The sequence below is a fragment of the Osmerus mordax genome, chromosome 2, assembly GCF_038355195.1.
Source record: "Osmerus mordax isolate fOsmMor3 chromosome 2, fOsmMor3.pri, whole genome shotgun sequence".
NCBI classification, from domain to species: Eukaryota; Metazoa; Chordata; class Actinopteri; order Osmeriformes; family Osmeridae; genus Osmerus; species Osmerus mordax.
The window spans coordinates 16,413,550-16,435,719 of record NC_090051.1 but is presented as its reverse complement, the minus strand read 5'-3'; the positions used below and the strand labels follow the sequence as shown (position 1 = coordinate 16,435,719).

At 42.7% G+C, this 22,170-nt stretch overlaps 1 protein-coding gene across 1 annotated transcript; it reads left to right on the top strand.

Moving 5' to 3' along the window:
• The first annotated feature begins 638 nt into the window (after positions 1-638).
• Positions 639-11,660, top strand: ralba (v-ral simian leukemia viral oncogene homolog Ba (ras related)). Its single transcript, XM_067257309.1, has 5 exons — positions 639-767; positions 8,966-9,170; positions 9,399-9,607; positions 9,862-10,039; positions 10,296-11,660. The coding sequence occupies exons 2-5, from the start codon at positions 9,057-9,059 to the stop codon at positions 10,419-10,421; spliced, it is 627 nt and encodes a 208-aa protein (XP_067113410.1). The 5' UTR covers positions 639-767; positions 8,966-9,056; the 3' UTR covers positions 10,422-11,660.
• The last annotated feature ends 10,510 nt before the right edge of the window (positions 11,661-22,170 follow it).

Sequence of the window (22,170 nt, the reverse complement as noted above, 5' to 3'; positions counted from 1 at the left end):
TGAGCCCAAGGTGTTGTCATCCGCAAACTTCAGCAGTTTGACAGACTGATGACTGGAGGTGCAGGTGTTGGTGTACAGGGAGCTAAGCAGAGGGGAAAAGATGCAGCCCTGAGGAGATCCGGTGCTGATGGACCGGGAGTCAGAGACGTGTGTTCCCAGCTTAACGCTATGCTTCCTGTCAGACAGGAAGTCTGTGATCCACCTGTAGGTGGAGTCAGGCACGTTCAGCTGGGAGAGCTTCTCCTGAATGTGACACTAGTTCATCTTCTTTGATTCAGCCTTGATCCTTTATTTATTATAGTAGCCTAAACATATATATATATATATATATATATATATATATATATATATATATATATATATATATATATATATATTATTTTACTATGCAATGTGCAAGCCTGAATCTGTTAACAGCTATATGCTAAGTATGAAAATAGATAATGTTACATGACCAAGCAATAGGTTGCACTATTAGGCCAATGATTATGACCATTTTTATTCAATATTTCAGTTTAACTGTATGGTAGGCCTATCTTTAACTTTTGTCTGGTTGTGTTGGTCACAAGATGCACACACACACACACACACATCTCTTGTGACATCACTTCCGGGCGAGTTTGGTTTCTCCTGCACGTCCGGAAGGTGGGGTTTTTGTGACAGCGATCTGTTACATTTAAACTCGGCAGCCCTATGCCTCGGAATGCCCCATTAATGGTCACATTAAGATAGCATCAAGAAAGGGGAGACGCAATAATCCTGCTTCGGTAAGATTTTATTATTTTATATTTTTAGGCTAGAATAACTTAATGCAGATGTTAAGGCTACGCCTCGGTTCTTGAAACGGGAGGACGGGCGCGAATCAGATACTATAGATCCGTTTCACAATAATGTATGCTATTTGGATGAATGGTCTTTGATAATATTATAAATATATACAATGTTTTGTGTTTATCCATTTAAAAAGCATTTATTGATTCGGAGATGGACAGGGATGTGGCATTGGCTACGCAAAAGGAAGCCGTCTGTGGATAGGCTAGCCAAAACTGTAGCCTGCATCTCGCAGCCTCTTTTGATACATTGTCGAGAGCAAACCATCAGCCAGTTTACCCTAAGCCCTTTAACTAAATGACCTGACTGCTCATTAGATTTGTTGGGGCTAATCAATGGGAACTGGATTTATTGTGTTGTCAGTTCCCCGACTATACTTGGGAAATATTTTAGTTTATATTAGCCCTACGCAGACCTACTCTATTGTGTTTGGTGTCTGAAATATCTACGGTAAGCCAGTCTACTTCAGTCAGTGAGGTAGACTGTTCAGGCTGTAATATACACATAAACCTCCTGAAAAGTTTAACAAACTAGGTAAAGATGATTTACGTGTGTTTCCAATTAACTCTATTCGTCATCAAAACTGTCTCCGTCCATATCATAAGGCCATAACATGCACTTATAAAACTATTAAAATAGTTAAAGACTTGTCCGTCAACTACAGGTCACTGTTCAGTGAGAAACAGTTACATGTAACAGTGGTTGTAATGTCGCTGTTGATTTTCTATAACATCCTACATGGAATCATCAATTTATAGTCATTTAGTCTCTTCCTCAAAGGCACCTTCTGCTTTTGATGGTGTTTGGTGTAACCTTAACAGTATCAATAGCACCCCACAGCATACATGCCATTTGGTGTGTGGAGTGGAACCCTTATCTCTTTTTCTCAAGGTGTGATGTGTATCTTCGCTCTGGATAAGAGCGTCTGCTAAATGAGTAAATGTAATGTATCTTAACAGAGACAATTTACGCACAGACATGGGTCCTACTGAATGGGTCCCCAATTATTAAAATGGGGAAGCACTCAGCAGTGCCATTCTAATTCATACACATATGGATTAGCCTAAGGGTGAAACAGGCCTAGTTTTCACTCATCTCTATAGGGAATGGATAGCATAATTCCACTATTAATCTTTTACCTTATCTTTTTTCATAATGATGTGAGTGCCACATTAGAGTTCAGAGCACCATAATGAACCATACAAAGGTAAACCTACAAAATAATCTTCCCATCAGATTATATCAGACAGTGGGAATTCACTATTTTTACTTTACCAGAACAACAGATGGACCCTATTGTGTACGTATTAATATTCCTCCAACAGATGGGTCATAATTGTATCTCAACAACGCTATTGGGGATACACATTAGGTTCTGGTGTGAAGCTTAGCCTACTTGTTTTTTCCAAGGCTTGTGAATTGTGGCCAGAGTAAGGCTGCATTCTGTGCATTCCTCTACTTGTGGAGATATAATTTAGTGTCTGTCCTATCCAATACTCATGCATGTCTTCCTAACAAGATAACCAATCTCTACAGCCCATGCCTTGTTTAATACTCACATGTCTTTAAAATTCTCAGGTCAACCTTACTGTTCCCACACTTGTATTTAACATGGTACACAGCACTCATTCAGCCATTTTAAAAACATTAAAATATGTTAAGTTTTGGATGCTTGAGTTGTCTTGAGTTTGGCCAGATGTAATATTCTCCCAGTAATACTGCTTCATTCAGCTGTCACACAAAAGAGGAGAGACGTCCTGAGAATGGTACAGGACATGAAACTGGCCCTAAATAGCACAGCCCTCTAAATCTGCCCTTCAAGGTTTACCCGATTGTATCCAACCTCATTTATCAGAGTTTTTTCAGGGTTTTTTTGCCCACCATATTCCTTCTGTTAACTTCCCATTGACGGGAATTGTCAGTATCATTCAAAAGCATGAAACAGAAAGCCACATACCCCCAGTTTGCATTCCAGTTTGAATGGGATTCGCTCATCTCTTCTGAGGGGCAACTCAATGGACTTTACCCTTTAGAGAGGTAAGCAGGGACCAACTCTTTCTGGTCGGTAATGTAGAACAAAACCTGTCATTTCCTTTTGAGTTAAGAAATCATCTCCTGATGATCCCAGCATTTGAAGAGACAGGGCAGACCAGAAGAGACTCATACAATATACCTTGGTAAGACATGCTTTTCCTTTGACTAGGATAGAATGAGATGTTTGTGCCATGTTTTTCTGTACAAGGGGATTGTGGGGATTGATGATGGATGGTCTGTTTGTTGATAGTGGGACGGGCAACCCCGGAACCCCACACCCAGTCTTTCCTGTAAGCATGTCCACAGACACAGCCCCTGCACTCCAGCCGACCTATAGGCCCGTAAGAACTTACCACTGTCCTTCAGCTCCTCCTGCTCTGCTTAGCATCAGACCCACTCATGGCCTTACGACTGACAAGGAAGCAAACCACATGGAGCAAAGGAATGAGGAACCTGTCTATTAGAACATGCTTTTTTATCTATATTTGTTGACATCTGTGTCTCTATCCATCTCTCTCTTTAAGAATGAAGGCTGTGGATGTGTTTTTTCCCCCCTCCACCAGCCCCAGCCTTCACCTGTGGGGTGGTGGTGCTGGTGCAGGTGGATCCTGCTAAGCTCATGATAATACAGGAAGTAGACTCTCCCATACTGAAACACGCTTTGACAAGTTTGATGCACATCCTTGAATGGTATGCAGCAGTCAGTTTGCTTGGCATTTTGTGCGTAGGCCCAACTGTGAACTCGCTATCTATTTTGAATGCAATGGTGAATGTTGTAATATTTTACTATTGTTGGAAGCACAGTACAAAGTGGCGCTATCCATGTTTTATAAACCCTGTACACCACTAAACATAAGCATATCCCCTGTTACATAAAATCACTCTGTTAACTTGTTGCCCACAGTGTGTCCAATGCTATGTCTAGACTTACTGCATGCCTAATCCACAACAAATTCACATGCGCTCCACTGTCGTAGTGTCTTCCTGGCATACAGTACATCGGTTTGTGTTGAGGCTGAAGGTGACCTCTTCAGCTGATTACATGGCACACCAGCAGGCATGTTCTCACGCAGATCCACCTGTCTGTCAAGGTAATGGAACAGTAGCTACATGGTGCCAGAACGGGACTAACCTAGACTAGCACATAGTGTGTGATAATGGTGTGGGAGATCAACACAGAGGCAGTTGGCTCTGTCCTAAGCAGAGCTTTGTGACTGGATGTCACGGGATGCGATGCAGATGCAATCAACTCCCAAGCTCTGCCTCGCACGACTCCCAATGAGGTTAACTAACTACATCAACACCTCATGGAAGTCCACTCAGGAGACTTGGGGGGGGGGGGCCCAGAGTCCTTCACTCCAGGCACCTCCCATCCCTCTTTGGGTAGACATGGAAAGTTGGAGCGTCATCTCCATGGTAACACATTGATTAAGCCCTGGGGGGGAACTGAGAGGTTTTAGAGGGTGTGGTCTGACCCAGCATTGTTTCCCCATGAGCAGTTTCTGCAGAGGATTACTGCATGGGGATGGACTGACAACTGTTGTGCGACAGTGGTGCTATGGGAAGGTGAGGAGTAGGAGGCAGGAAACCAACACCTATTTTAGCAGGCTGAAGAGAAGAGGTACTGCATTTACAGAGAGTGTGCCTTAATGTTGGGGTAGATAACTTTTCATAGTGGTGTGGTGTCTCATTACACTCGTCGAGTCGAGGATGTGGAGGGCGGTGCTGAAAGAATGTTGTTCAGCAGGAGTAGAATGTTGAGGGAGTATGAGGACTCAGTCACTGGGAGGTTCCCTGTGTTATCCTACCCCGATAATCACACCCAGATGGAGTCAGAACCCCCGGAGGGATCCCAGGGCATCTCCCATGTTTACCGATGCTGTCTCTCAGCCAACTGGGAGGTAAGCATCTCCCTGATGTCATCCGAGATTACAGATAATTCTGTGCTTTTGTGTGCCACAGCATATTCACAGACATCGCAGATCTGTTTTACCAGCGTTTCAAGACCGAGTAAACATTGTGAGACACCAGACCCCTAGAGATTCTCTTTCCCTTTCAACAAAATATATATTTTTTGTTTTGTTTTTTCTCCCTCCCTATGCTCTTGGGTATGTGCTAAGAGGCCGAGGCAGTTGAAGCCGGCTTCCAATGGAGACAGGATTTAGCACCCAGCTGCCCAGTTTTCTCAAAGAGTCCTCTGTGTGTCGTGTCCTGGCTGTGCTCAGGGATGGTTAGTATGCATCATGGGGTGTCAGCGAGCTTTTGGAACTAAGCTGCCTAAGAGAATCTGCAGTTGAACTGGGTTGTCTCTCCTCCATCTGTAAGATGGTAAACATTGGAAGCCATGAACGCGACGAATGGCGGAGTCCTCGCTTCTCTTCTCTCTCACTTTCTCTTCTCTTGCCTCTCTGAATTATTCATGTTCATAACTGTGCTCTATGATAACCATGTAGAGGTTCCCCCCCGAACTCCAAGCTTTAGTCTGTTCTGAAGGTTGCTTATATTACCACAGGAAACCCCTGTCTTCCCCTAGCGTCTACGCATACTAATGACTGTAATGGCCTATTATTACTCATCTATCATGTAACCTACTCTGAAACGGAAAGCCTCTAAATTGTATTTCTGTTTTGTGATAACAAGTGACTTGTAGACCTCAACTAGAGGACAAATCATTGTTGCAGACCGCCAGCAGTGATTTGAGATGGTAATATGCTGGAGGGGTTCAGGATCTGGGATAGGAGAGAGGAGCACTGTGGGATGTTCCATGGCCAGCTAAGCCCTCTGTTTTTCCCATCAAATGTTGGGAGGAAGTCCCCTTAGGCCTCTGGGGTTGGATGGAAAGTCATCTGGTTTCCCACTTGTCTCTTTCTACCTCTCTTTGCCTCTTATCCACCTCTTTTCTGCCTCTCTCTCACGCATTCTTTGTCCCTTTCTATATCTCTCAAAACATCTCTCTCTGTGGAATCCTGACAGACAACGGCATTATCAATGTATTAGCAGAGCTCATGTAGAAATCCAACAGCTGTATGCTAACAAATGGCTCTCAATTGACCGGCTGGCAAATAGGCTGCCCGCCCGCCTGGTCTACAATCTACCCAGACGCTCCCATGTTACCCCGCTCCTCATCTCTCTCCACTGGCTACCTATCATGGCCCGTATCAGATTCAAGACCCTGGTATTGACCTTCCGAGCAGTGAACGGGACTGCACCCGTCTACATCAAGTCTCTCCTGCAGCCTTACACCCCCACCCGTCACCTACGGTCTTCTTCAGACAACCGCCTGGTGGTCCCACCGCTCAAGACCGCCCGGTCCCAACACAAGCTCTTCTCCTGTCTGGCCCCCCAGTGGTGGAATCAACTCCCCACCTCCATCATAGACACTGACTGTCTCTCCACCTTCAAGAAAAGGCTCAAGACGCACTTGTTCCGGGAGTACAACGGTACTTAGGAATGGTTCGCTTGACCCGATGTTAGTTTCCTCAAGGATCACAATGACTCTTGCTCAGAGACTTGCTCTTGTGGTTAGTGGTAACTGATTTAAATTTTTGTACTCGCTGTGATATATTGTTTTTTATTATTGTTGCTTGCTTTTTTCCACAGGTACACTTGCACTTATAGCGGTTCGTGTTGTTTAATTGTAACTTGTTTAACTACATGCTCTTATGGTTCTTCCCTTTGGCACTTACTTTGGTTGTTCACAATGTGTGCTTCATGTTTTGGCTACTCGCAATGTTTTTTGGCTATCTTGTTGTTATGATCAGTGACCTATGCACTTTGTAAAGCTCTCTCTTGGAAGTCGCTTTGGATAAAAGCATCTGCTAAATGAATACATGTAAGTGTAAATAGGCTGTTATACAGCATAGCCTGAGGATAATGTGCTGATTGACAAGGGCAGTGTGCCTTAATTGGCATCACTGCCTTACATCCCATCTTTAGCCAACGATCTACATTACAGTCGCAGTGGAGAGGTATTTCATTTATCTACACCGACTACCACAACGGCTGTGTCTCCGCTTATCTGATCTGGCATCCTCCATCTGCTCTTCTCTGCCTTCCCCTCTTTCAGCCCCTCTTTTCCTCCAGCGCCCCCCCCTTCTCCCCCTCCAGTTCCCCTCCTCCCCCTTCTCCAGCTCCCCTCCTTCCCTCTCCCCTTCCTCCAGCTCCCCTCCTCCTCCTCCTCCTCCCCTTTCTCCAGCTCACCTCCTCCCCATCATCCCCCTCCTCATCCTCCATTAAGTCCTGAGTGGAACTCCCAATGTGTCCCCTGACAGGCACCAGTCTCTCCCGCTATCTGCTCTGAGGGTGTTTCGGTTGGCCCAGTCAAGCACCTGTTTCATCCACCCACTGCACAACACAGAGAGACATGCTGAGAGACGGGTTTCGGGGCCCCCTGAAGCTTTGTCACACCTACATATTACATTGCCTCATTAGACCTTTTCATTAGTAGTGATGTGCAGAGGAGGTTCTTTAACTATGCAAGGTGGGATTGATGGTGGAGCGGGCCATAGGCCTGTTCAGCTGCCGGTTTCTTGGATTCTGTCACCTGGGGAATCCTAAAGAATTCCCGCCGCCTGGCACTGTTAGCATCATTTATATTTCAGCTGCCAACCCGCTAGCTGTCAAACCAGCCAGATTGCCCTGCCCATCCCAGCCCTACAAGCCCAAGCCTGTATGTAGGTCATACTAAGCAGTGATTTCTGTGTCAATCCGCCCTCTGTTTAACCTTAGAGAACCCATATGGTGACAGAAAACAAGGAGGATCTCTGTGACTCCCTTGGGTGCAGTTGTCACATCCACATGTCATTATTGGACTCCTGTCAAGCCAGGGGTGACACTACCCCAGAGCTAATATGAATTCATAAGATAACAGAAAGATATTTTCGTTTCTGCTGTAGCAATGGTAGGCTGCACCAGTGGGTTGTGCAGGTGGCATTACGACCCATTGTTTGCCAGTTACACGTTCACCCCTGCTGAGTGCTGAGCTCAGCAGGGTCTGCCCCAGCCGGTTTGTCCTTCCTGTCAGCTCTCACGCAGCCTTCTGGCCTCCGTGTTGTCATGGTTACGTGAAACAAAGCCAGGAAGTACACCGGTAGACCATGTCTTCCTGGTCAGGGACGCTATGAACAGACATCCGGTTAACCCCTGACACGGTGTGTGTTTGTTTGGAGGGGGGAGTTGCTATCGTCAGGAAAATGCTGTGGACTGATGCACATTAGAAAACCTCCTGAAACCAACGAGGTGTCTTGTAACTTTTTGTGAAATTATTGTTCACAAGTACAACTCTGATTTTGATTGATAAATGACCACTCAGATGGAGACCAAAGCACGTAAAGCAGCCTGTCAGTGGAGGCAGTGGATTGGTGTCAGATACACTTCCTGTTTACAGGTGAAACGGAAGCATAGACAGGAAGATAAACGTCAAAAAGCTACAGTAAACTACTGTGCTAATGGCGAATAGCAGAACTTGTGACCTGCTCAATCTACAATGCAACCGCAGTGTCTCACTATTCCATAGACTCTATAGCCTATATATAGACTATTTTTCAAAGGTTATACATGCTTATAATCACTCAAGTTCAAAGTATGGGTACAGACCAAACCTAATTTTAAAGTTCCCGTTACATTTTATTGGTACTCTCGTTTTCTACATTGACTGGTAATGAATGGCACTAAGAATCATCTGGAAGCAATTACACAATCTTAAGCATGTGCCAGAACAGAGATGGACTGCCATTGTCCTATTGGTAGCTTGAGTTCATAGAAGAACAATTTATTGCTTAAGTTTCTAAATGCCATCCTCCAGTAAACTTCCCAGCTTATGATCAGTGGTGCTGACCTTTTAGATGGTGAGCTCCACAAAGCCTGATATTAAAGTGTCTGTCTTAGATATATGCCTGCTGTTAGGTAGTATGGCAATGAGGTGCTGGGGCTTGAACTGCTCCGTAGGCCAGTGTTTCAGGCACTGTGAGGCTTCTTAACAGCTTTATATCCATCTGGATCACCATGAACCGCGGCCACTACATCATTAAGAGAAACGAACAAGTGTGCATCTCTGTGTGGGTCTGCCTTCTTTGACTGCCTTCTGCTTTCGTCTCCACAGGTGGTGCCTGTGAGTGTCTGGGCGTAGAGAAGGCGTGCGTGTGTGTGGGTGTGTGTGTGAGAGTGAGCGAGGGAGAGAAAAGAGTCGAGCAATGGCTGCCAATAAGAGCAAGAACCAGAGTTCCCTGGCCCTCCACAAGGTGATCATGGTGGGTAGTGGAGGCGTAGGGAAGTCTGCTCTCACCCTGCAGTTCATGTACGACGAGGTGAGAAGACTGAAGAACAACCCCAACATATTCACACATTGCATTTCACACTTGCCCCAGACCTATTTAACACGCCATATGTACCATACAGAGAGAGATGCAAAATAAAAACACTTAACTTTCCTACATTTTGCATTGGAATATAACAAAACGTTCATAATACTGTTAGTTCCTCTTTGGCTGTGTTTTTGTTACGCTTTGAACATCTCTTTCTCCTCTGACCCTTAGTTTGTGGAGGACTATGAGCCCACCAAGGCCGACAGCTACAGGAAGAAAGTGGTTCTGGATGGTGAAGAGGTCCAGATTGACATCCTGGACACAGCGGGCCAGGAGGATTACGCTGCCATCAGAGATAACTACTTCCGCAGTGGAGAGGGCTTCCTGCTGGTCTTCTCCATCACTGAGCACGAGTCGTTCACAGCCACCGCAGAGTTCAGGTACTGTGTGTGTAATGTGTAAATGTGTTTAAAGGAGAGAGAGAGTACATTTCTCTGAGTGAGATTGTAAAAGCAGTCATCTTTTTCTAGGCAGTGGTATTGTTCAACTTTTATTCAGTATGTTACAAACTGTGCGCAGCCTTTGCACAACTTATTTCTAAAGTACGTATTTTGGGTAACAGCGTAATCTACTTTGTATCCACTTTCAAAGTTTGTGTGTCTGTGTGTGTATGGGGCGGGGGTGGGGTTAACAGGGAGCAGATCCTGCGGGTGAAGGCAGAGGAGGATAAGATCCCTCTACTGCTTGTGGGGAACAAGTCAGACCTGGAGGAGCGCCGGCAGGTTTCTGTGGACGAGGCTAGAGGCAAGGCAGAGGAGTGGGGGGTGCAGTACGTGGAAACCTCCGCTAAAACAAGAGCCAACGTTGACAAGGTATCCTCTAGCTATATCTCACTGTGGGTGTCCCGCAGGGTTAAAACAGACCCACTGCCTGTTGTGAAAGACTCAGGAATGCATAAGTACATATGCATGAATGAATGTGGATACTTTTTTAGAATAAAACCAATTTAATTTGGGGGAAGATCAGACAAGCAACACGGTGCGTTTGAAGTGACATTGAACGTAGTTGTGCAATTGTCACGTGAGGGTAGGTACGGTTCTGATCGCTGTGCCACCTGTTGTTTCCTAGGTATTCTTTGACTTGATGCGAGAAGTGCGAGGCAAGAAGATGTCCGAGAACAAGGAGAAAAATGGCAAAGGAAAGAACAAGAACAAGAAGAAGAAGAGCTTCAAAGAAAGATGCTGTTTACTTTGAATCCGATGTGGACCTCGCAACCTGAAAACACAATCGTAACGCCGGGGAGCACTCTCACGACCTCCTACATTCATCTTCATTTCGACAGATATGGGTCTGTTTTTCAAACGATGTGCTCGTCGTACCGTTTACTGTCTAGCATATGTCAACCACATTGTTGCGTTGCATTTAAATATAATTGAACATTTTGAATCCTAGTTTTTCCACGTAAAGTGACCACTTGTGTGTCTAGCCAGGACTGTGGATAGCGATGGCTCCATTTATGAATGCTCAAACTACCAAACTGCCTCCAACACTAACTCACTAACTCTGCCCTCCCATGTCAGTGCAGGTCATTTATTTTAATCTTATTGTAATGGGGTGGGTTCTCTCTGTTAAGCACAGACAAATTGCCACAGAGCCTGTGCTATTTTACAATGGTATTATAGCATTAAACACTGTGTGTGTCAAAAAGGAAAATTGTATTTTCTAAGAATCGTTAGTAAATACTTTCAGGTGAATTATCAGGCTTAAAATAGGCTTAAAAGCACAGGGGGAGGTTGGAGCTCCAAGTGATGGACTGTTGTAGACATCTAGGTAGTGTTTATAGTGCCCCCTCTGGCACTTCTATGTAAAAAGAAAGAAGAAACTGAACCATTCCACATCCCTTAGGAAGTTATTTGGAATCGATCATTTTGATAGCAAACAAGGAGGGAACCGTTTATTTTTTAATGATTTTTTCCTGCCATATTAGCCATTCAACTACAATCATGGATTATTGTGTATAATTCATGTTGATTTAGTTCAAATGTTATTTGAAATGTAATGTAATTATTTTGTAGATACATGCACTACATTGCCAATACCTTAAAAAAAGCAAGCTCCCTTTTCACTTGGAGAAAATTCTAAAGACGGTATGTGCCAACACTCAATTGAGGATACGACAATAACCACCTATTTTTCTTGCTTTGAAAAATGTGCATTGGAACGACAATTCATACTTTCGGTTCCTCAATCTGAGACTGTGTGAATGGAACGTTCTTGGAGGGGGGGGAGGGGGGTTATTGTACTTCTGCTGTCACTGTTTGATGAAGTACTGTGTCCTACTGTGAAACTAAGGTTTCCACTCTTAAATTACACCATGCTCTTTGTAACAAAAAAAATCCTCTTCTAACAAGCTTGTCTACCATGAGTTGGGTTTTTCAATTTTGTGAATGATGACTTCAGAATATGTTGCCAAATAAATGCTTTTTGTTTTCTTTGTAAGTCGTCTTGTTACCCCTCTTTGATCACTGATATTAAAGCAATTTTCAGGTTTTCATCCAGAGTATGCACAAAGACATGTCCACAGAGATAACACAGCACATGGGCAACTTTGTTGTGTGATCAAAATATCTCTATAGTCTTACCCCAGATATGTATGATTTCCTTCCCTCTGAGAAGAAGAGGAACTGGGAACAGCCAAGTGATGAATGAAAAGCCTCAACCATGGTTTGCATGCCATTGTTGTCCATGTAAACTCTAAAACTGTTCCACCGTTTGGCTGGAAGTGGATGTACAGTATGGTAATACAGGCTACTCCATTAATCATTTTATTTATTTATTGTGTTCCAATATGCATAACTCTCTAGAACTCAAAAACAATTCGATCCACAAATATATATACTTGATGTAATCTTTATTTTACCTAGCAAGTCAGTCATAAGCATGTTGCCATTTGGTGACAGGGATTGGGAAGTTGAAAAGGAAAGTAAAACAAAACAAACATGATGAGACTAAACAATATAAACCCACCTATCACAAACAACAGATGGGCAATCACAGCATCAACAGACAGACGAACCAGCGCATCACAGTAAGAGCAATCACAATCATACAGTTACAGCACCCCACAGTGTTATTTGAAACAATTGCAGGTCTTGGCAGGAGCAACTGCTATTGTTTCCCGATGTAAAAAAAAAAAGCTCTTTCCCCTATTTGACTCCAGCAAACTGAAGTGCGTGACTCAAGGTTTTGCGTGGTTTGGCACATTTAAGATGGATTTGTTTTGAGGGGCAAGCTTGGTATGTGTAGGTTTAAGAGTTTAGATGAGGTACCACATGATTGAAATGAATACCTGGGGTTTATATGTGAGTTATTGGAGCATGCCTGACTTGCAGTCATAAAGTTTGAGGTGCTGATGACCACTACATGGATGATTAGAGTTGTGTAGGGTGCTCATTTCCCAGCAGCAGTGAAGGGTTATGAGTTGTAGTCCATTTGTAGTTCATGGTTCATGTTTCATATCTCTCCCATTCAGTTCAGATACTTCTTAACACTGTATCTCTAAGTACACAGATTAGGTGGTACGTTAAACCTGTGGCACAGCCCTTATTTAGGAATGTATGAAGGGGCCAAACTGAGGCTGGCTAATGACCGATGCAGTGTCACCAGCGCACTCCCAGGTCTTTTATCATCCCTACAGAATGGCTCGTCCTCTGAGTAACCCTCATTATATAAGAGCTAATGTTGGGCATGAGGATGTGCAAGTGATAAAGCACCATCACACTCCTTTATTATACGGAGAGAAAGAGACTCAGTGGAATTACTATCAACCGCAAGATAAATACAATAGACATGCAATAACTTATATTCTATTATTGAACCTAGCCTAGAATGAATGCAACATATTCACCACTGGGTGGCAGCCACACCATTTGCAGGACTCCAACCTGGCTGTGCTGAAAATTTTGCGTGGAAAAACCGTTCCCTCCACCCTTCCTAATAAAGCACATTCTGGAGATTGGTATAGTGTCTTATCATGTATTGTAATAGTTTTACAGTGAGCACACATTTGCTTAAATATGAGAGAATATCAAACAAGTCGATGTCCTAAAATAGCCCACAGTTTCCATTTTGAACCCAGTGAACCAGGTCCTTCTCATCGAATGGTACACATTTGAGAGACACAGAGGCAACAAGTTCCATCGAAACGCTTCCACATGTGAGAACAAGGCAAGCATACAAAGTTGAAAGGAAACCTTTCCATCCCTGTTTAGATCACAAGACACTCCGGAGGCTCTTTTAGCACAGCACTGAGCATAAAGGGAAATGGCATATGAAAGCAGAAAAAAATATAACAAATGCTGCATTAAGCCTAAGAGTTTAAGAGCACTACCTTGAATAGTTTGCTCCTCAGTACTGGTCAGTGAGGAAGACTGTGAATGTAAAGTAAAAGGGTCACAAATGCACCATATTACTTTTAACCAGAGAAACCAGAGACTTGTTTGTTTGAATGAAAACCTTTCAGAGGCACCTTAGCACTCATCTGCTCTCTGTATTTGGTAAATGATGGCCTTTGAATTTCTTTTCAATACTTCAGTACAACTGATCTAACTCAAAACGTAATGTGTATGGACCTCCCAAAGTAGGAGGCAGCACTAAGTAAAAAAAAAAAAACTTTTCATCAAGCCCACAGGCTTAGTGAACATAACTATTATTATTTGACCTGAGGTTTTGGAGGGCTCTGTGATAGGCCTTAGCTTTGGAGGAGTGAGTGAATCAGCCTCATTTGGTGGTTGATTGCAGAAAGAGTGAGAAGGAGAATAAAGCAAAAGACACAGAAATACTATCCATGTTGCTCTGAAGTGTGGGCGATGATTGCATCAGTAATTCAAGATTTGCCTGAGCCAAAGTAGCCAACGTAATGGGACTGAGCTTTACACTTTTGAACTTCAGAACGTCAACAGCTGATGGTGGTTTTTTGTTGCCAAATATGAGACATTGATTAATACGTAGTTCTTCAATAATTGTCTTGGGGTGACGGTTTGGATTTGTGAAAGATGAATCCCTTTATTGGGCTGACTTTGGTCTTAAACTGGGAAACATGGATTATAACACAGTGTGTTTTTGAAAAAATTAACCATCTTCACCATCATGGATTTGTCTGAAGGACGACACCATGTACTTGTGAGAACTTCTGGCCTAAAGATGACTCTTGACCACACGAACACAGTTGAATAGACTGTACATCATGCACTCATAACCTTTGAAGGTAAAGTAATGAAATTCTGGAAATATTTCAATGTCCAGCACAGTGTGTGATGTCTGTGATAGTAGCCAAGAAAACCTATGGGGAAATAACTGGGCCTCGATCTGATACACCGTCACGTTTGATCTTCATGCTAATAAGCAGACTATTCAATTTCCATTTGCTTTGCTGTTGTATGGCCTTTACCACCTGCACTTCAATATCCCACAGGTATAAAGACGGTCTAGGTCCATTTACATATGGTATGCAGTTGGACTGGCAAAGTAGGTAGCAATTATGTTGGTCTGGACAATTCATAACAAAGACATCCACCGAGACCAAATGTCATTCGTTGCTGTCCCATGGGACTTATATCAAAGAATGAACATTTACTTTCTCTAGTTAGAATTTTACTCTTCAGAGATTTCTTTTTATATTTGTGAACTTCTTGCAGTTCTTAAGAACCAAGGAAGGAGATGAACTGATAAGGATTCAAAAGCAACTGCTTGACAACTGTAAAAAAAGGACCTTGATGCACAGCTGCACTGTCATCCTGGCCACTGTCAGTCAAACTCAGCCATCGGCAATGTTGTCCTTCAAAAAAAGACTTCTGCAGGGTGGCCCCAATAGCCTCCTCAACCTGCCATGGTTCTTTACTTTAATTGCACATTCATATTAACTCTCTTGTTGAAAACCCCACAATCTCTCCATTCTTAGTATGCATGTGCACACACAAAACACCTACACACACACTATTCATTAGGAATGTATTTTCAGTGTCATTTTTCATGGGGCGTCTTTTCAGTACACATTACTTTTTGCCTCATTTGATCTTAAGAAAACACTCATTAACAGAAAGTAAGCAACTGACATGAAACAACAAATGAACTCCGGAGGCAAAGGTTGGCTTAAGAATAATCTTGATTTCTAACCCTCAAGGAAAATTGAAGTTGTGTTTGCCAATTAAGTGGTATGTGTGCCAATTATTTAGGAAAGACAGCATGTATTAGATGTTGCTGGACCGATGCTACATTCAATCACATAAAATCATAGGTGAAAGCCTTAGTTGAAGTGTTACTTTTGAAGTAATGATATTGAAGTGAATATTGCTGTTGTAGATACATTTTAATTTAAAGCAGATCCAATTTCTACAACTGCCCTTCAAAAAACAGTTTGAAGGAAAGTTGGATGCTCCAAGATTTTCCTTACACATAGTACCCTTGCACAACAGTAATAGGCCTGTAAGCTGATACAGTGTTTGTACCATTGAACTGGCATAGAGCATTCATGATGCAACCTAAAAGTAGTGTCAGTGACATAAGCAACTACAGTCAATATCCTGGGCTTTTTGGAATGTGTTTTCCATGCACTCATGGACATGCACTGTGTGGCCACAGAACCTGTGTGTTCTTTAAGGTAGTTCAGGTTCAAAGGCAACCTTTTGTGTTCCTTCTCAGATGTGACATAGAAGCTGTTGTTCCATCCAGAGGCAATAAACAAAGTAAAGAATAATCTTCGAAAGTGCAGCAGCTACCTAGTTAGTGTGGCTTGTGAGCATGATACAGATAGTGTCACATGACATAAAGCTATGCTAGGATACAGAAACTGTTACTGAAGTGTCCTCCATGACCTTGACGGTACTCCTAGAAACAGGTCAGTCCCTGACTCCCTGGTGCAGCACAAGTCGCCAGTTTACTAACGTCATCTTTAGCCAACATGAAAAGGAAAGCACACTTCACTTGTGAGATACTTTAATGCGCATTAAAAGATTACCAAAACAGAGGAGTGAATTTGCACTGCCATAGTCTTTTAGCAGAGTATTGATTATACAGTGGAATTAAGTTGGATTCATGGCAGGATTTAGCCTTTCATTCATCAGCATTAAAGGCACGCCCACAGCCTCTGGGGGATTTGATTTGGCATTTACATTTGGTGAATGGACAAAAACTTTTGAACCGTAATAACTACTACACAAAGAAATGTTACGTGGGACTTATGTGCGACTTATGTGGGACTCTAAGAGCTTTAAATGCAATGCACATACCTCCAGCTGAGGTAGCTGCTCATCAAGTAAGGAGCTCTCAATGACACAGGAGGAGGAGCCGGAATCAGACAGGATACATAGCATGTTTTTTTGTGTCTGTAAGAAATAGACAGAGATATTGCATTTGTGTATCATAAACTCTGGGAATTTAAGGGACGTTGAAAGAGTATATATAACTGCACCGTCAATTGTAATTTCTCATTTATATCTGAAGAATCCTATAGATATGGGGCGTTGTTAGACCCTTTTTACTGGGGCACGTGCCCCAGTATAAATCTGCTGTGCCCCAGTAAAATCTAAAGTTTGAGTTTTAACAATTTACTTTATTAGTCAGTGCATTCATTTAGATTGATAATGCCGGAAAAAATAAACGCAGTATCCCAATATATATTTTGTTTGCGCACTCGCATTAACTATTGATGTCCCTGCCAAAGCTGATATTAAACTTGCGTCCCTAAACTGTTGTATAATGGGTTAATCAAGGGGAGTTTCTATAGCCGAGTAGTGTATTGTGCGCAGCAAGCTTGGAAGAAAAAAGGGATATGAATGGGGGCCTGTGCCCCAGTCGAGATTTATGTTTAACAACGCCCCTGGTATAGATCCCTCACAGTACCTGAATTCCAATTACATGAGATAACTACAGACACCTCTGCGTTTAATTTGTAGCACATCATTTCGTATCACCTTTCACTATTAAATCGTATATCTCCATTCCACTTCATGAGAGAGGATATGCATTTCATGCCAAATTGACATAGTGGAACAAGGGAAATACCTGAGCACATGAGACATTTGTAATTAAAATCCAGGAGTCACAGACTGTGTGGAAATCCGAAACGCATAACTCTGAACATCAATTTACAGACTCAACCCATTTTTCAAGAATGAACAACTGGTAGAAGAGATGGTTTGGATAAAGTGAAAAACCCATTACAGATACAAAATCATGTCTCCCGTACTAAGGATCCATTTCCTTGGTCTGTGTTGTGTTCAAAGCGCACATTAGATTGTGCCAGTGGAGTAAGGTCAAAGGTATACTGTACGTTAGGGGTTTTCCTTACCATGCCTACCATTTGAAAAATCCTGCAAGATTCAGCAACATGATACTGTACACTGTCAAAAGGATTTTGCTGTTGTCAATCATATGATTGCTTGCCCCCAATGTGACCTGTTATTATGCAAATTCAGTCAGGAGCTCTGAGGCGTGTTTAGGCTGCACTCTACATTTCGAGGTCATGGATATGGATGCAATCAGGAGACCATCATACATTTTTATTGTTCAGTAGCCTTGCATTTAGGAGAGTTTGGAACCATGCACTCAAAGACTCAAATCTCAAGAGAGAGAGAGAGAGAGAGAGAGAGAGAGAGAGAGAGAGAGAGAGAGAGAGAGAGAGAGAGAGAGAGAGAGAGAGAGAGAGAGAGAGAGAGAGAGAGAGAGAGAGAGAGAGGGAAATAGAGAGAGAAAGAGGCTTACAAACAGGTAGCTTAGGTCAATTTCCTAACCCCTTCTTTTGGCCATGTGGAACCAAGAACGGGTCATTCAAATTTTCTTCCCTCTCATTTCAATGTCAGTATTCCAAGGAAGGCTAAACCTACCATAGTGACTTATGGCTTTTGTGTAATACCACTTCTATTCCCTACGGAAGTAGAAACCCCCAATTCAATAGCAAAAAAGTCCCTCTTAGCAAATTGATATTCGTAACCATGTCAGGATTTGTTCACAAAACCACTGCTGAGGACCAATTTTGACGAGATATTATCACAGCAATTAATTCAGTGTAGTGGGACTGAGGAAAATAGTGTAGATAATGTGTTCAAGGGATTTCAATGTCACCTCCATTCATCGACCAACAATGCTGGTGGAGAGCAGCCATGCAACGCTGATGAGATGAGTTTGAGAGTTGGATATTTCTCTCATAACCTTGGGAGAAAAATGGGACATGGCCCTATTATTTTGCATTGTCAATAATGCATGTATTAGATGTTGCTGTGTATAAAATGGATGTGATGCGGTCAATAGAAATTATATCCAACAATGCCTTTTCAATGGACGGCACAAACTTGCTAGAACACATCTGTTAGCATATCGTACCAACAGGTTGTCCCAGTCTGTTGAACATATGAATTATACTTATTGAAAAAATTCCCGGGCTGTAACAATATACAGACTCAGGTATACTGCTAATCCTGGCTTGTGTACATAGGAGGTATTCTGCAGCTCTTCACTACAAGTTTGGGGATAACAAAACGTTGCTATTGAGGTTATCTAATTGTCTTATCTCAAGTCTTTTTTTCAATGTGCACACACTGGGCCTGCACACTAATGAAAGTTTTGACCCTGACAGTATGTGTGTGCTCAGTGGATGAGAAATGACGGCCATCAATCAATACTTTATATTTACAGTTCTTTTTTTTGTATGAACAAAAAGGAGCACTTTCTTCTTTTGTGTCTGTCTGTCTCTTTCATGGGGCTTTGTATCCATAGGTGGAGGAAGATCTTTTGGCCCATGTGTGAGAATCAATGTTCAGTTGCAGTGAACAGCAGATTCGATTCTTGATCCTTAAAAGGTTTTGTGGCATTTTTTGACATCCACAACAATAGATACACATTTTTGAGTTTGAACAAAAGAGTACCCCTTTAAATGTGGATGCATGTCAATGTTCCGCTCAAAACTTTCTCTCACTCTGAATTCTCCTGGAAAAGTCTAAGTTGAAGAGAAGGCTTGAGACGGAAGGGGGGGAAGGTGAGTTTCCATATGGAAATGAGCATGAGCCTGACTTCCAATAAATCTGAAATTCTTTGCCTTTTGTTCACATTTTCCCCAGCTGTCAGAAGGAATTGATGGAGTGCAATGGGTTTTGAAACAGAAATATTGCAGATAAGAACAGGAAGCTGTTCCTGAGAAGTAAAGGGAATTCAGTCTCTGGAGAGTGCAGTGAAGAGAAGGGCTAAATCTGAATTCTTCATGCAAACAGATTGGAGTTTACCTAATTTTCTCAAATTGTTTGAACAATATCACGTAAGAAAGAAAATTACAGTTACCTCTTTACAATATCACTGTGTTTCTTTGTTACACATTCTCTTAGTTTTTTTTTGTCAGACTATCAAGTAGCAGGGAACACTAGATCTGACTTGTTTGCGTGGCCAATAATGTGGGGGCTGAAAATTCAGTTACATTCAAAATACTGTTTTCCCTAACCCCTAACCCTGACCATAAACCTAAAGCTATCCCTTATTCCTAAACCAAACCCTTAATGTAATTCTAACACTAAGCCTAATTCTAAACTCCTGGCAGTTGAACTTGCGAGGACTCAGAAGATGTGTTTTTTGTATCACTATTCTTGAGGGGACTTCTGGAACCCAAAACAATAGTTAAACAAGGCCACACACACACCTCCACACACACACACACCTCCATAAACACACACACACACACAAACACTTGCATGCATGCACACACACACATAAACACACACATAGATAAAATGTATCCCATGTCAAAATGTTGAACACTTTGAAGTTCATTATTCAGCCCTAATTACATCTGAGGCTGGTTGAAGTCTGCTATATTTAGAACAATTTCTTGGTAACAATAGGATATTTTAACAGGTATCATTAAAATGCAATGCTAAGTGGGAATAAACATGCCGAAACATAACTAACAATGCTGTCTGATCCCCAGTGTTCAGAGTATGCAGGAGTGTGATAGGCACCCAGCTCAATCCTCTTACATGTTCAAGTGCTCGTTATATGCAGTTTACTGTCTGTCTGTGCTGTAACACCCTTCTGAGGTGACAGGTGGCGCACTTTCGAAACGCAGTTATAGGTTTGGCAACAGAAGTGAGTCACGCATATTCTGTCTCTCCTTGCTATTCTGTCTGTCCCTCATTAGAAACACCAGGTCTTTCAGGGATGAGAGAAAAAAAAAGACTTCTGCGCATTCTTTCATTAGCAGCCAAGGCCGTTCAGGCCACATAAACATTGACTGCAGGTAATGAGGTGCTGATGGGGAGCACTGACCAAACAGTAGAGTGATTGCTGTGACAGCCAGGCTAATATGAAGGATGAGACCTCAGGTTTGTAGCACCAGCTCAGGTAAACACGGGTGGAATTCTGATGTAAGAGGAGAGGAGCCGCAATTTGAACCCAACCCCTCCCTCTCTCTCGCTCTCTCTCTCTCTCTCTCTCCCCCTCTCTTTCCCTCTCTCTCTTTTTCCCTCTGTCTCTTTCCCTCTCTCTCTCTCTTTCTAACTCATTCATTTTCTAAGCCTAACACGCTGACACTCTTTAGATGATCTACCTAAATCTATTCAGTAACCGTATGCACCTTGTTTCGCATTCTGTACGATGTTGGTGTTCCATGGAAATCCGGCTAACTTCTCACTGTCTCTTGTTATAAATATTCACTACAACAACAACAACAAAATACTCTCCAACTTGATTATACTCCATTCCTTCATGTCAGTTCCACATTTTACAAGACAAAGCTCTCAGTGTGACGTGAATGTGTCGCTGTCCATGGTACTGACATCCCATGTTCTGTCCTCTAGATTGCCTGAGCCCTGCTCCACAGGTTGGGAGCACCAAACTGGGCTTCATTAACTGATAGCAGCAAACATGGAGACAACAGCAGGGGAAGGAGACTCATAGAAGGGCTAGATCAGAGAGTAGATCAGAGAGGAAGGACTACCTGTTGTCATTTTGACCTAGTATAGTTTCTGTAGGATGCAGTAGGATATGCCTTTGATTTTGAATGCTAATGTTGTAGTAGTTCAACCTAACAGTGAACTAAATAATAACACCTTGGTTCACAATTTTGCTTTCCTCTTACTGAACAATAGCTAGTCTCTCTGAGGACCCGTTGGCCACCTGGGGTTAGTTTCCATAAAGAATTCTCTGAATCTGAACAGTGATGATCATCATCAACATGTGTTGAAAGGGGGAAGGGGGGGTAGGGTTTTAATGTAAGCATGGCAGTAGTACAGTATCGACTGCAGCCACTAAGGCTGCATACAAACTGCAGCAGTAGAAACACAGAGGTTCCACATAACTAAAAAGCTGCGGTTGGTAATATACTGCGGAGGGAATAACCGCAGAAGCCATACAGAGAATGCAATCACAACCAAAATGTAAAATGCATTACTGCAAACTGTTTACAGCCAGAAAGTGACTAATGTCCCTTCTTTCATGCACAAGGGTGCGTGTGTTATTTATCAGTTAATCAGAGCCTGTATGATGCTGGTTTCCTAGGGCCATTACAGAGGATTAGAGATTACCTTTACCAGCCATAAGCTCTGATGTAATTCAATATTCAATGCATTTAAATCAAGTCATTCTACCAAGTTCAGCATACACACACAACAATCACAACAATGAGGCTATTTAAACAGTGTGTTCGGAATGCTGAGTAGGTATTTCTAATTCATGATGATGTTGTTTATTGATTGTAGCGTCGGTGAGTAGCCCAGCAGAGTGTTTCATCCAGGAGCCTGGTATCAGTCTGAGAGAGAACCGGTCACCAACGCCATGTTCGCTATAGAGGACAGGAGAGGGGAATTTAATTAGAGCAGCTTAATGCTGTCTTTTATGAAGCCTAGAGGGGATCTTCCCCTCCTACTGATGCATATTCATGACTCCTGTCCTCTTTTGTTGCGAGGACCAGTGGAGGAACATCCGGACCACCGCTCTGGGATCTGAGCCCTACTAGACGATAATG

Excerpts from the sequence above, each read along its gene's own strand:
- ralba (XM_067257309.1), top strand. The coding sequence starts at position 9,057 with ATGGCTGCCAATAAGAGCAAGAACCAGAGTTCCCTGGCCCTCCACAAG. Across the intron at positions 9,171-9,398 it reads TGCAGTTCATGTACGACGAG|TTTGTGGAGGACTATGAGCC; the intron begins GTGAGAAGACTG and ends TCTGACCCTTAG. Across the intron at positions 9,608-9,861 it reads ACAGCCACCGCAGAGTTCAG|GGAGCAGATCCTGCGGGTGA; the intron begins GTACTGTGTGTG and ends TGGGGTTAACAG.